Raw genomic sequence first — 13,116 nt, 5'->3', positions numbered from 1 at the left:
ATGTTGAAATAAAAACAGCATATGCCAGAAAATGCACCAGTCCAGTCGGCTTTCAAGAAGACATCTCAGATTTAGGGTAGAACCCTCACTCAGAAGTGGACTCAATACTCTACACAAAACAATAAAATTTATTTCCTCTTCCCAAATCCTGAGACATTATTTTCAGTCCAGCAAAAATGATACTCTCTTTTTAAAGCAGTTTATTTAGAATGAATTTATCAATCAATTATCCTGATTTTGGTTTTAGGATATAATATATTACAATCTTAGGATATTTTCTAAAGAGAATAAATAAAAGTGTGTGGTCTTAGGCTTGTTTGACTCGGAATGTACAATAACGGTTATTGTGAGCAATTGACAGATAAAGCCTCGTCATGAAGCACTTACTCCCACTATAAAAGGAAAATTGGGAGAAGTATAGTTATGGAGATGGCATTTCTATATTTCATAATATCTCCAGTGCAAATTACTTCTCAGCCTAACTACTCAGCCACTTGGCCAGCATGCTCATTCAATTCAAAAGGGAATTAAATGGTAAGTTGAATAGAAAGAATGTACAGAGCTATGGGAAAAAGGCAAGAAAATGGCACTATGTGATAATGCTCATCTGGAGAGCTGGTGCACCCATGACTGGACAAATGGCCTTCTTCAGCACCATAATAATTCTGTGCATGGTTCACAGCCTATTTGCTTGCTTCCTGACCCAAGTAATTTGCAGCCCACCTGTTTGTTCCCCATCTCAGCCTATTTATTTGCCCACATATTTTACCAAACTGTGAAACAGAGAGTTGGAAGATGGGATCAAAACAAGGAAAAGCTAGCTACGAAGAACAAAAGGCAATGAAATCTGAGATATGGAAGTGAAGGAAATGTGGGGTAAAAAACAGAAGTAGAAGAGGAAAACTACAAATGTGGCAGAAGAGACAAAATAGTTAAGTGATTAGCAAAAATGTATTTGCAGACTTACCAGTACATTATCCTTAGCAAGAGGGACATTAGCTTTAGGTGAAATTTTCAAGTGCATAAAATTTTTTTTAAAACAAAATTATCAACAATTGTGAACATACAAAAAACAAAATATCTTCTTACAATTATACTTTGGTATGCTTCCCCGATGAGATGCAATGGGTACACTCTAGTTGTCAAGACATCACCACTGAAAATCTGCTCTCTACCTATAAACACTTCGTCATCTCTTCACCTATATATTTGATAAAGCATTTCTTGCTTACGAACCAAACAAAGTTCAGAGTCTTGCCACCAACTAGTACACTGGATTAGCACCTCCATTGTATGTGCTCTTAGCACTTGACTCTCTGTTCTTTGCTTTAGTCACATCCAGATCAGGACATGTGCTTGGAACTGGTTGCATATTCTAGACTATTTTCCCATTTTTCATGCATTCAGCTCCAATTTTTTCCTTCAGTATCCACACAGTACACTCCCTAGCCCACGCATTTGCCCTTGAAGTTTTCAGCTTACTCATTTCATGCTCCAGCTGTCCCCACTAGTCCCAGTCTTCAGCGTGGCAGCCCTGCTGAGTAAGAAAAAAAATGTTTAGCTTGAAGATATATTTTGTATTGCCAAGAGCACTGCACAGATCAGCTTTGAGACAATCACATTAAAATTGCATTCCCCCCAACTCAATGAACAATTTGCTGTCAGAAATACTGATACACATATTCATTGACTGTTCTTATTAAAAATCTTACATCTGTTTACAAAAAACACTTGCTTGCTGTTGCGCCATTGCCTGGATTTATAAATTCCTATATCCACAGTTATGATGGAAACCGTATCTGGCACTCAGTTATTACATAATATTATCACCAGGTGGCAGTGTATTATTTCCTCTCTCCTTTCGTAACATTTTCGATTTTTTTTCATTTCTATTTTTCCTTGGTAAATGAAATTTCTAAAATTCAGAATGAGTTTAAACAAAGTTTAAAACCTACATGTTCCATAATAACACAAATACAACTGTTCTTTGAATTTCCTTTTATGTAATTCATACTTCTGATAAATGATCCTCTTGAAGGCTTACTTTCTTTCAACAGCTGAGTTTGAACTTGATGCTATTGGATAAGTGTTAAGTGTGCAGTCTGAGCATGTGGAGACTCCAGAACAGTCACAGCAGATTGGACATTAACAAATAGTAAAACCACTATTCAAGAATGAAAGCTGAGAGAAAACAGAACTACAGGTCAGTTAACCTGCCATCTATCATCATAAAAATGCTGTAATCTAATATTAAGGAACTCTTACATAGTATTTTGGTATTTTATGCGAGAAACATATTTGCAGCTCACAGGCTGAATTGCAGTGTCATTTGCATCTAAAAATTCATAATGTATATAAGTTTGCAGATGATACAAAGAGAGTTGCGAATACAAGCTGTGAAGAGGTCCCAGAGATACTGCAAAGGGATATAGAGAGGTCACATGAATGGATGACAAGGTAGCAGATGGAGCATAATGCGGAAACATGAGGTTGTTCACTTTGAAGTTAGAACAAAAAAGGCAGATTTTTTTAGGGCATGAAATTTGTAAATATTGATGTTTAGAGGTATTTTGTATACTTGTACATGAAACATAAAATGTTAGCACGCAGGCACAGCAAATATTGAGAAAGCAAATTAGGCTTTATTACTGCGGAATGGAGCACAAAATTAAGGAAGTCTTGCTATAATTGTACAGGTCTTTAATGAGACTATATGTGGAGCACTGCATGCAGTTTTGGTTTCCATACTTGATTGAGTACGTTATTTCAATGGAGGTTGAGAGGGGATTTGAGGAAACCTTTTTCACTCAGAGGATGGTGGAAATCTAGAATGCACTGAGGTTAGTAGAAGCAGGAAATCTCACAACATTTAAAAAGTATGTGGATGAGCACTTGAAATGTTATAATACACAAGGCCATGGGCCAAGTGCTAGAATGTGGGATTAATGTAGATAGGTTGGCACAGACTCAAGGGACCAAAGGGCTTCTTCGATGCTGTATTACTTTCTGACTATGACTAGATTGATTTATGGGCTGACAACATCTTTGACCTATGATAACAGCTGAGTAAATTGGGCCTATTCACTGGCATTTCCAATGATAAACAAAGGTACAAAAATTGGCTTAGCGGGAGGAGACATAGAGTGGTGATAAAAGGTTGTTTGTGTGACTGGAGGCTGGTGTCCAGTAGCATGCCACAGGGATCTGTGCTGGCCTCCTTATTGTTCAGGATATATACAAAATATATAGATAAGAACTTGTGGGAGATGCTAAGTAATTTATAGATGACAAGAAGATTGGACAGGCGGTTAATAGTTAATAGAGGAAGAGTGTTTTAGGTTACTTGTATGGCAGATACTGAGGCTGTTTCTCATTGTTGGGGCATCTGAAACATGGGATCACAGTATCAGGATAAGGGGCCAGTCATTTAGAACTGAAACAATAAATTATTTCACTTCAAGGATTGTGACATTTTCAAATTCTTTACCTCAAGTTGTGCATGCCCTATCATTGAATATATTTAATGATGAAATCAGCAGATTTTGGTCTCTCAGAGAATCAAAGGATGTAGGGAGTGGACAAATAAGATTCTGGCTGAAGATCATCCACAGAATACTGAATAGCCAAGCAGGCTCGTTGGGTCATATGGCCTTCTCATAGAATCACAGAATTCCTACAGTGCAGGTAACGGCCACGTGGCCCATCAAGTCTGCACTGACCCTCCCAACAGCATCCCACCTAGACCCCAACTTATCCCCTTAACCCCACATTTACTATGGCTAATCTACCTAGCCTGCACACCTTGGATACTATGGACAATTTACCATGGCCAATCCATCTAACTTGCACATCTTTGGATGCAAGAGGAAACTGCAGCACCCAGAGGAAACCCATATAGACACAGGGAGAACATGCAAACTCCATACAGGCAGTTATCCAAAGCTGGAATTGAACGCAGTCCCTGGTGCTGTAAGGCAGCAGTGCTAACCACTGACCTACCATACTGCCCTTATCCTTGTTCTTCTGCTTTTAAGTTTACAAGTGAGGGTTTGATAATCCCCTCCACTCTTCTTGTTAGTTGTGAGGCTGTCCATCATAATTTGCAGATATGCCAAGTCTATGGAATTTTGCTTCGATCCAACAAGCTATATGCCCTACCTTTGCTAAATTGGTACCTCTTTCTAGCAAATATTTTGTGCTGCTTTTGGTATTCTCTTGTAAAGTCTTCAATTAACCAGGGAAAGAGAATCCTGGTTTGTAGATTTTCCAAAGTGAGATAAAAGACAAAAAAAAATTTACAAAATTTGCTGGAAATCCATTACTAATGGCTTTAGCGCTTTACAGCTGTTCAGATTTGGGCTTCTGGATCTGTTCTTAGCTGGTTCCGTGTTATACAATTAAGACCAGTTAATATGGTTACAAAATTTTATTTTTACAATTACTCTTAACAATCCTTGAGTTGATAGATATGCCTACCACAGATGGGTTCACAATCATAGGATTGTTATGGACCGGAACAAGCCCCCCTCAAAAAATGTGTCAAGGACATAGCCTAGACCCTAACATTTATCTTACTTAAAGGTAAGTGTAATGCACTGTGTTCCAGATGTGATTTGACTGGTCAAACTACTCGATTTAGGCAAAACTCTCTTTATTCTTACACAATAGTTAAAATACAAAGAAAAAACTTGACATAACTTTATTAAAGGGTTTAATAAAATATTGTTTTATCTACTACTCATCAATATAGCAGCATCCAATAAACACACCCTTGCCAAAGGCAAATTCAACAAAACAGATTTCCCTCACTTGTTATCTCCTCCAGTCCAGAAGGAACACCAATTGAATGAATCTAGTAACAGAGAGAGAGCTCAAGCTTTTGTAACAACTGAGGGAGAGCTGTATCAAGCAGCTTCAACTCCAGAAACCTCAACTTTGACAACTGAAAGCAAAACTAAATCCCACGTCTGTATGAACCTGACTCCATCCGCTCATTTTTCTTTCATTTAATTTAAAACAAAATCCAAAGCTATTTACTCTGCTTTCCATGGAGCAGATACCTCAGTTACAATACAGCCCTTCAAGAGAACCAAGACAAACAAATCGCTCTTAAACACATATTATCACAGGATCAATTAGTTTACTTCTTTTTCACTTCACATAGTGTAAAGCTGAGTCTCTCTCTCTTGCAGGACTTGGCCAGAGGTCGAACTACTGCTCTACTCACTGTAAGTGGTAAACATCAAAGTGTGCCAGGAAGAAAACATCCTGCACTACTGTTTTCCTAAAAGCTTCTTCCAGGTGATGTTAAACATCCAAGAATAATGCTTCATCAGTCTTTTTTTGGTGGGGATGGGAGAGCAGAAGGCAGAAGATATTGATCAGATAGATGTTTTGCTGACCTCGGTTAAGCTGAAACTGTGAAACTTCATGGAATGTGTCATCAAACTGGAGGAATCCTGGGAACACACTCTTACTCGATTGTTTACTGCTGTGTGACCATGGATCGAACTTGCTGGTTACGTGGCAAATACTTACTCCTCATATGTATGTTGTAACTATTCGTGGGTATAGATTGTTTTTATCAACACCTCACATTTGTGGCATTGAATAAACAAATAAGTAATATCATGGAATACAACAAGTTGATATAAAGACTGCCTGTTACACTATTTGTGCTGAAACATGATTGCTTCCATATAATTCCTTTTTTATGCGCATAGGATAACTAATCTGTTTTCATCTATCCACTGGTTAATTTCTCACTTCACAGATGCTGCCAGACCTCCTGAGCTTTTCCAGCAACATCTGTGTTTGTTTAGCTTACAGCTGTCCTTGAGGTAAATGAGTGAAGCAGTGTTTCTGTTGTGTAGCATTTATGCACACGTTTTAGGAGTTAGAAATAAGGCCCTTGTTCAGTAAGGTAACAACCATTTTTTTTACGAGTCACAGATCTGAAAAAAAAATTCCAGAAGGTTTATCTTATTTTATCAACCTAGTGTTTCTTTAAAAAAAAATCTCGGGAATAACGGCGTATAAATAAGTGCTGTGCAAGACATATTTAAAGTTATCAATGAATCAATAATGTTAGAACAACTCGTGTAAAGGTAACACCCATTCATACACCCTTTTTCCTATTAGTAGTAGGAAGCTAAAGCGTGAAAAAGATCAGAGTAAGAGTATACAATAAGCTGTGGTTAGCAATGTAGATATGATTCATCGTCCTGATTTCTAATAGATTAAAGTACACAGGCAGAGAGGCGACAGCATCTCGTTTTCATTGCATACACGCACCAAATGCTTAATCATCTTGATTTTTGGTGTAAACAACACATGCATGCGGAGGGGGCTGGGAGAAATCAGCACGCCTGCGCTTGCACAGCTTTCTGGCAAATGCAGTTTTCTCAATGGATTCCCTTCCGCGGAAAAGAAACGTGTTTGTCAACTACAGTTCCCGGGAGGGCTTAGCACAGTGTATCGTCCTATTTATTCAGGCAATGCACCAAACAAAATTAAACCGAAATACATTATATAGAACAACTTTAGTAAAACTATACATCCATAAAGGAACGGATGTTGATGATGGGGTTACCTTTCAAGCCTATATGCTATGCCCCCACTTAATAGTTGGCTCTGCACCCCTCAGCGCATTTGTTTACCTTTCATTCCCTCCATTAAGTGAATCAGTCGTTGATGATAAGAGAAATCGGTATGTGCTGGATGAATATGAAAGAGGGAAGCTTTTCTTTAAAAAAAACTGTATTCAAGCTTTAGCATCACCACTTGCCTGATGGCCAACAAGAAGTGAAATTGCACAATCAGAAACTCATTTACACAATACCTCACCCTCATCAGCAAAGCTTTGCGGGTCCAACGAACTTGGCACAGGGAGAGGGAGAAGACAGAGAAAGATACACACCAGCCGCAGATCCCACCCTCCTCTCAGGCCATTGGCGCGTCATGGGCCCTACGGAAACACTCCGCCTTTCCTCACATTTGATTGGCTGCCGCCGCTTGAGTGGCAACGCACCTGGCGGGAAGGACTGCTTTCAAGTGGTCGGTACGCCTGTCCGTCAAGGCAGGCTCCGCCCTCCCTCGTTAGCATAAGCGAGTACGCTCCATTAAGTGTACGTCACAGGTTGTTTTTTTTACCGTGATTGAGAAAGGGGAGTGTGTGTTTCTGTGAGTGAGTGAGTGAGTGTGGGGTTGGGAGGATAAAATCGGTCCATTTAGATGTTTGTTTTCTTTACGGGCAAGTCGGAGAGATGTTTACGGAGCCAGAACCTTGACGGAAAGAAAGAGAGAGAAAAAAACCCCCTTAGATAGACAGCCGCGCGGTGAAGAGGTGGCGGGGTTTCCTTCCATCCGCAGGCGGCGGGGGAGGGGGTAGGGAGGGAAGCACCCGGTTACAATGGCGAGTTCGCCCAATTATTACCACCAGGAGCAGTTACTACTACACCGGCACTACAACAACGAAAACGACCGACGCGCCGGGGACACGGCTACGAGGAGAAGAACGACGACGGTAGCGGCGGCCAGGACGGTAACAACAACAGCAACGGCGCCAGGATTATTACCAGCAGCGGCAGCGTCGTCGTCGTCTTCAACGGTTAGAAGCGGACACGCGACGACGGAGCTGACACAGCGCGAGATCCCGGTCGATCAGCCGGCACGGCTCGAGCGGGCGCTTAACGCTACACAGCCTTGCAATGTGCGCGACGCCGCCGTCAGCGGCGGCGGCGACCACAGCAACAGCAGCAGCGCGCGCGAGCCGGCGGTTTGCTCCACGCAGCGCGAGACGGTTGCCCCCGCGGGTCGCGAGGTCTCGGCGGCGGCGGCGGCGCGAGGGGCGGCCAGCACCACCGCGACCGCCACCACCTCGACCACCATGGACTGTTACGAGGACGTGAAGAAATACGGCTACATGAGGAAGCAAAAGCACGGCCACAAGCGCTTCTTCGTGCTGAAGGGGCAGAGCCACCTGGGTCCGGCCAGGCTCGAGTACTACGACAGCGAGAAAAAATGGAGAAACCGATCGACCGCCCCCAAGAGGGTCATTCTGCTCTGTCAGTGCTTTACGGTCAGTAGGCGAGCTGATGCCAAAAGTAAATACCTCGTAGCTCTGTACACAAAAGATGAGTACTTCGCCATGGTGGCAGAGAACGACCAGGAGCAAGAGAGCTGGTATTTGGCCATAAGTGAACTAATGAATGAAGGGAAGAAGGTACCGCTGGAGCCCGACGAAGTGGAGAACTATGGTAATTTAACTCCAGGCACCGTTTTCAAAGAAGTGTGGCAGATTAATGTGAAGCCCAAAGGGCTGGGGCAAACCAAGAACCTGACGGGGGTGTACAGGTTGTGTCTTTCCAGCAAGATGATTCATTTTGTTAAAATCAATTCTGACGTGCCTTCTGTGCATTTGCAGCTGATGAACATCAGGAGGTGTGGTCACTCTGAGAACTTTTTCTTTATTGAGGTTGGCCGTTCTGCCTCTATTGGCCCTGGTGAGTTGTGGATGCAGGTAGATGATTCAGTGGTGGCTCAAAACATGCATGAGACGATTCTAGAGACAATGAGAGCTTTGAAAGCTTTTACTGAGTTTCGTCCCAGAAGTAAAAGTCAATCCTCTGGGACAAACCCCATATCATTTTTGACTCGAAGACATCTTGGTAATTTACCACCAAGTCAGACTGGATTGCAAAGGCGTTCCAGGACTGAGAGCATGACTAGTGCCTCTGCATCAAGAAGTGAAGCATATCGTTTTCGAACGTCCAGTGAAGGTGAAGGTACAATGACACGACCCTTTGGATCTGTTACTGGAAGTTTAATCCACTTAAATTCTGCAAGGATGGGCTTAAGCAGGGGGGATGGAGGTGGAAGGTATGTAAAGCCGCCTTTTGGTCCCTCGAACCATAGTCGGTCAGTGTCTCTGCCTGTGACATACCTACCGTCTACGACAAGCCCTGTAAGTGTTTCTTCCAGCAGTGGACATGGTTCTGCATCTGATCCTCTTACACGACCATCTAGTTCATCCATTTGTGGTTCTCCAAGTGACGGTGGATTTATTTCCTCTGATGAATATGGATCAAGTCCTGGGGACTTTAGATATTTCCGTGTACGGAGTAATACACCAGATTCACTTGGTAATACACCACCTATTCAAGAAGAAAATTGCTTGTGTGATTATATTTCAATGGACAAACATATAAATGCTGTAAATTATGAAGGCAGAACAAGAGATGATTATGTAGTTGCTGAGAAAGGGTACAGAAAGAGAACCCACTCTCTGACCAGTTCCGGTGCCGTGGTAATGCATCAAAAAACAACACAGACGACTTCATCTTTAGATGAGTCTAATGTTGATTCAAATGGTGTGGTTATTAATAGCCAGTTATCTTGTTCTGCATCACCAAAGTTGACCTGTAATTCTTACCACGAAGATTGTAGTGATATTGAGATTGGGCCATCAGTAAACCAAAGCCAAAACAAAGCAAGAGGTGATGGTTATATGCCAATGATGCCTGGTGTTGCATCTGCTAGCCATAATAGAAGCCAAGATTATATGCCAATGAATCTTAAAAGCATTTCTGCTCCAAAACAAATTGGTTCTTTGTCGCCAAGTCAAATGGACTCAAGGGGATACATGGTGATGTCCCCCAATGATAACAGTTCTCCAGTGCGAAGCATGTTTACAGAGTACAGTTCAAAACTAGGGAGCAACAATGAAAAATTATCTAGTGAATACATGGATATGTCCCAGAGAAACCTGAATACACGAAAATTATCCAATGATTGCTTCTATAACCTCAATAGTCCTGATGCTCCTAAATCCTACAGCTCGTATTATTCATTGCCTCGATCATTCAAAACTCCCTCAGAGGAAAATGGTGAGCATGATGAGTATGTTCCTATGTGTTCACCAGGAAAGTTAATGTATGGAGAAACATCGATGTTTACTGGCAATGTTGGTAACAGTGGTTTAGTTCACCATACTTCTCAATCTCCAAGGACACAAAACCAAGATGAGCGTGTTTTACAAAAAGGAAAAGTTGAGAGACCCACGAAATTGTCCCTTGGCACGCCAGAAGTAAACACTTCACCAAGACTGTTTGAGCATAGTTTGCTGCCAGAGCCAAAAAGTCCAGGAGAATACATCAACATTGCTTTTAATGAAAAAGCTAGTAATACACCATATTCTCTATCAGCCGAAGGATCCCCATCTTCACTTGGGTCCAGTAGTGAACATAGACGGTCTCCGTTGTCAGACTACATGAGTGTTGATTTAGATGTACTGTCACCAAAGCCAGCTATTCTTTCCTCAAATCCTTTGACTAGTATGACCATTGCTTCAGGCTCTAGCATAACCAGAAGCCAGCCAAATGATGCTTACATCAGTGTTCCTCTTGGTGCCACATGTGTCAATACACCTGCTGTGGTGGATGATTACACAGAAATGACATTTAATTTGGCAGTAACAGCCTCTCGTCCTGCTTCACCAAAGTCCGACAATGTAGAGGTGACAAGCCCTACAGCCATTGTGAAGAGGTTGTGCATTATTGATCAATATCCCAGTATAAATACATTTCCTGTCTCTAAACCTCCTGATGCCAATCATGGTCCGAAGGTAATCCGTGCTGATCCACAGGGAAGAAGGCGGCACAGTTCAGAGACATTCTCATCTACACCCACAATGGCACCCTCTTCTCCCTTTTTTGCTGATGGTGGCAAAAGGCATAGTTCTGCTTCATTTGATAATGTTTGGCTTAAGCCAAATGACTGCCTTAGTGATGAGCATCGGAGTACCATGTGCAGAAATACATCTGCTGGATTTCAGAATGGATTGAACTATATTGCATTGGACTTGAGGGAAGATCACGGATGTTGTGATTCAAATGGAAGTGTGCAGACTTCAAATCACCTCCAAGTTGCCAGTAGCACAGACTCTCGAGGTTATGCCAGCATAGACTTTACCAAATCAGATGGGCTGAAATATGCATCTGCAACTGAAGGTTTGTTCTGTTTTTGTTTTTCCATATTTCAGGTGATCAAGGTACAAAGTTTTGTTAGCCTCACACAAAAATTAACTGGACATCAAAATGGTAGGTGGAGATTTCAAAGTGACTTGGCAGGTTGCAGGAAGTGAAAAGGTGGTTTATAATCCTGGTGCACTTTAAACCTTATTTATAAAGTTAGAACTATATTAGTGGGAGGGGCTAGTATCAAGAGGGAAGAAACTAAATTTTGATTTTCTCCTGTATTAACAACAATTTCTTCCCTGTCATTATCTTTCTCTTGAATTAGTTTTCTGGAAGTGATGAATTAAACTTAGAGAAATTTTCTCTGAGAGTGTGTGTATTGTATCAATGAATGTAGTACGTGCTCTGGGTTTAATGCAAGTTTGCATGACCAGTTCATTTTTCTGCTGTGCGTAACTGCATACAAGTTTTGGTCAATAGACTCATTCTCCAATGACTAACCAAAAAGGTATTTGCCTGAAATGGGAGGAAGAAGTTGTGTTTGTAGCCATATGTTTCACATAAACAAATATAAAAGTATGGTCTTGAATGTGGATGGGAGGAGATTATGTTGTACTGTTGATTTTGTAATGCTGTATTTATTCAGGTTAAAATCAGTTGCAGTGTAATTTTGAATTTTTGACACATCAATATAATTTTCCAGATTTGAGTAAAGTTCTGATTAGTATAAATGACTGACTGAGATTTTTGGGTAACTGCCGATTGCTGCTAATGATGCTGTATTCCTGTTAACTTGAAAAAGAATTCATTGTCTGCTGAATTAATTGTTGTCCTAGATCATGCTGAAAAAGCTGACTTGGTGATCTGTTTGCTTATTGATCCATGAGCTCAAACTGCATGAAGAGGTCATAAGCTGTGGATTTAGTGATAAATACAGAGAGCAAATGTTGCACAGTTTCTCAACCTGTTGAAACAACACAGTGTGCATTGAGTGAAAGAGGAGTGTTGTGAGTTGTCATGTATGGAGGTGATTCAGGTGAAATGTTCAGTTTTCTGGTTAAGAATTTTGAAAGTGTTCTATCAATCTACTTTTGGGCACTTTATGGTAGACAATCTTTGTTCTAGTGTCTAATTACACTTGTTTATAGGGCTGTTAAATACTTGACACTTCAGTATGTGTTTCTGTAGAAGGAAGGCAAATTATGAAGTCGATGTCATAAAGCTTGATGTGGTATTGCTTTCTGAATGTGAGTATTACAGCTTTAAAAATATCATTTTGGGAAGGCTGAATTTGATTTGAATGAGAATAAATTTCCTACTTTCAGAATCTTGTATTCAGTAGTATTGTGTAATAGACGCAAGTTAAACTGCATAATGATTGAAGAAAAGGTGAATTTGAAAAGAATGTTTCCTTGTTAGAAATGATTACTTTATAAGTAAAGATTTATTTCCTTCTTTTATTAGTACGTAGTAAAGCAAGTGATTAGTTTATTCTCTCAATGTTGTTTATTGACAAGGGAACAAAATATAAAAGTTAAGACATTTTGCTGCAATTGTATATGGCATTGGTGAGACCAAATCAGGAATATAGTGTAGAGTTTTGGTCTCAATTTTTCAGAAATGATAATATTAGAGGCAGTTCAAAGAAGGAACCAGTTGAATGATTTTATATTGAAGGGATTATCTCTTGAGAAAACTTCCATTCTTTTAAGTTTTTAAGCTTGAAATGTATAAGGCCCTGAGAAGAATTTACAGGGTGGATGCCAGAAAAATAGTTTCCCCTTTGAGGAGAGCCTGGAACTATAGAATACAGCTCACATTCAAGGGCTCCTATTTAAGACTAGGAGAAATTTTCTCTGACAGTTGATGATTTGTTGTGTTCTCTTCCACTAAAGGCAGTCAAGACCATGTCACTGCTTTTAAGGCTGAATTAAGTTCTTGATTACAACAAAATCAAAGTTGCGGGAGGAGGCAGGAAAGTGAGGTGAGATTTCAGTCAGATCAGTCATGGTCTTATGGAGTAGCAGAGCGGACTTGATGTGCTGGATGGCAACCTTCTGGTCCTACTTCCAATGCTGGTATGTTCTTCATTGATTGTGGTAGAGAAACCTTTTTGATTTACTAGTCAACTGCACATTAT

The 13,116-nt window shown here is 40.8% G+C and overlaps 1 protein-coding gene and 1 long non-coding RNA gene across 4 annotated transcripts in view; one reads left to right on the top strand and one right to left on the bottom strand.

The window, feature by feature from the left end:
* The window catches only part of LOC125484804, a 64,393-nt gene extending 57,432 nt beyond the window's left edge, over positions 1-6,961 (bottom strand). For all 3 annotated transcript variants that reach the window (XR_007263623.1, XR_007263622.1, XR_007263624.1), the window contains exons 1-2: positions 6,847-6,961; positions 1,483-1,534 (exon numbers count right to left, since the gene is read on the bottom strand). This is a non-coding gene — a long non-coding RNA (uncharacterized LOC125484804). The remainder of the gene's footprint in view (positions 1-1,482; positions 1,535-6,846) is intronic.
* A 211-nt stretch (positions 6,962-7,172) lies between these two features.
* Positions 7,173-13,116, top strand: part of LOC109919326 (insulin receptor substrate 2-A) — a 69,423-nt gene continuing 63,479 nt past the window's right edge. Inside the window, exon 1 of the mRNA XM_048605002.1 lies at positions 7,173-11,009. Coding sequence (XP_048460959.1) covers positions 7,412-11,009 — 3,598 coding nt within the window. The 5' untranslated portion in view covers positions 7,173-7,411. The remainder of the gene's footprint in view (positions 11,010-13,116) is intronic.

Source organism: Rhincodon typus, chromosome 14, assembly GCF_021869965.1.
Source record: "Rhincodon typus isolate 14 chromosome 14, sRhiTyp1.1, whole genome shotgun sequence".
Classification (NCBI taxonomy): domain Eukaryota; kingdom Metazoa; phylum Chordata; class Chondrichthyes; order Orectolobiformes; family Rhincodontidae; genus Rhincodon; species Rhincodon typus.
Note: the sequence above shows the minus strand (reverse complement) of the source record. Positions and strands in the feature narration are given on the sequence as shown.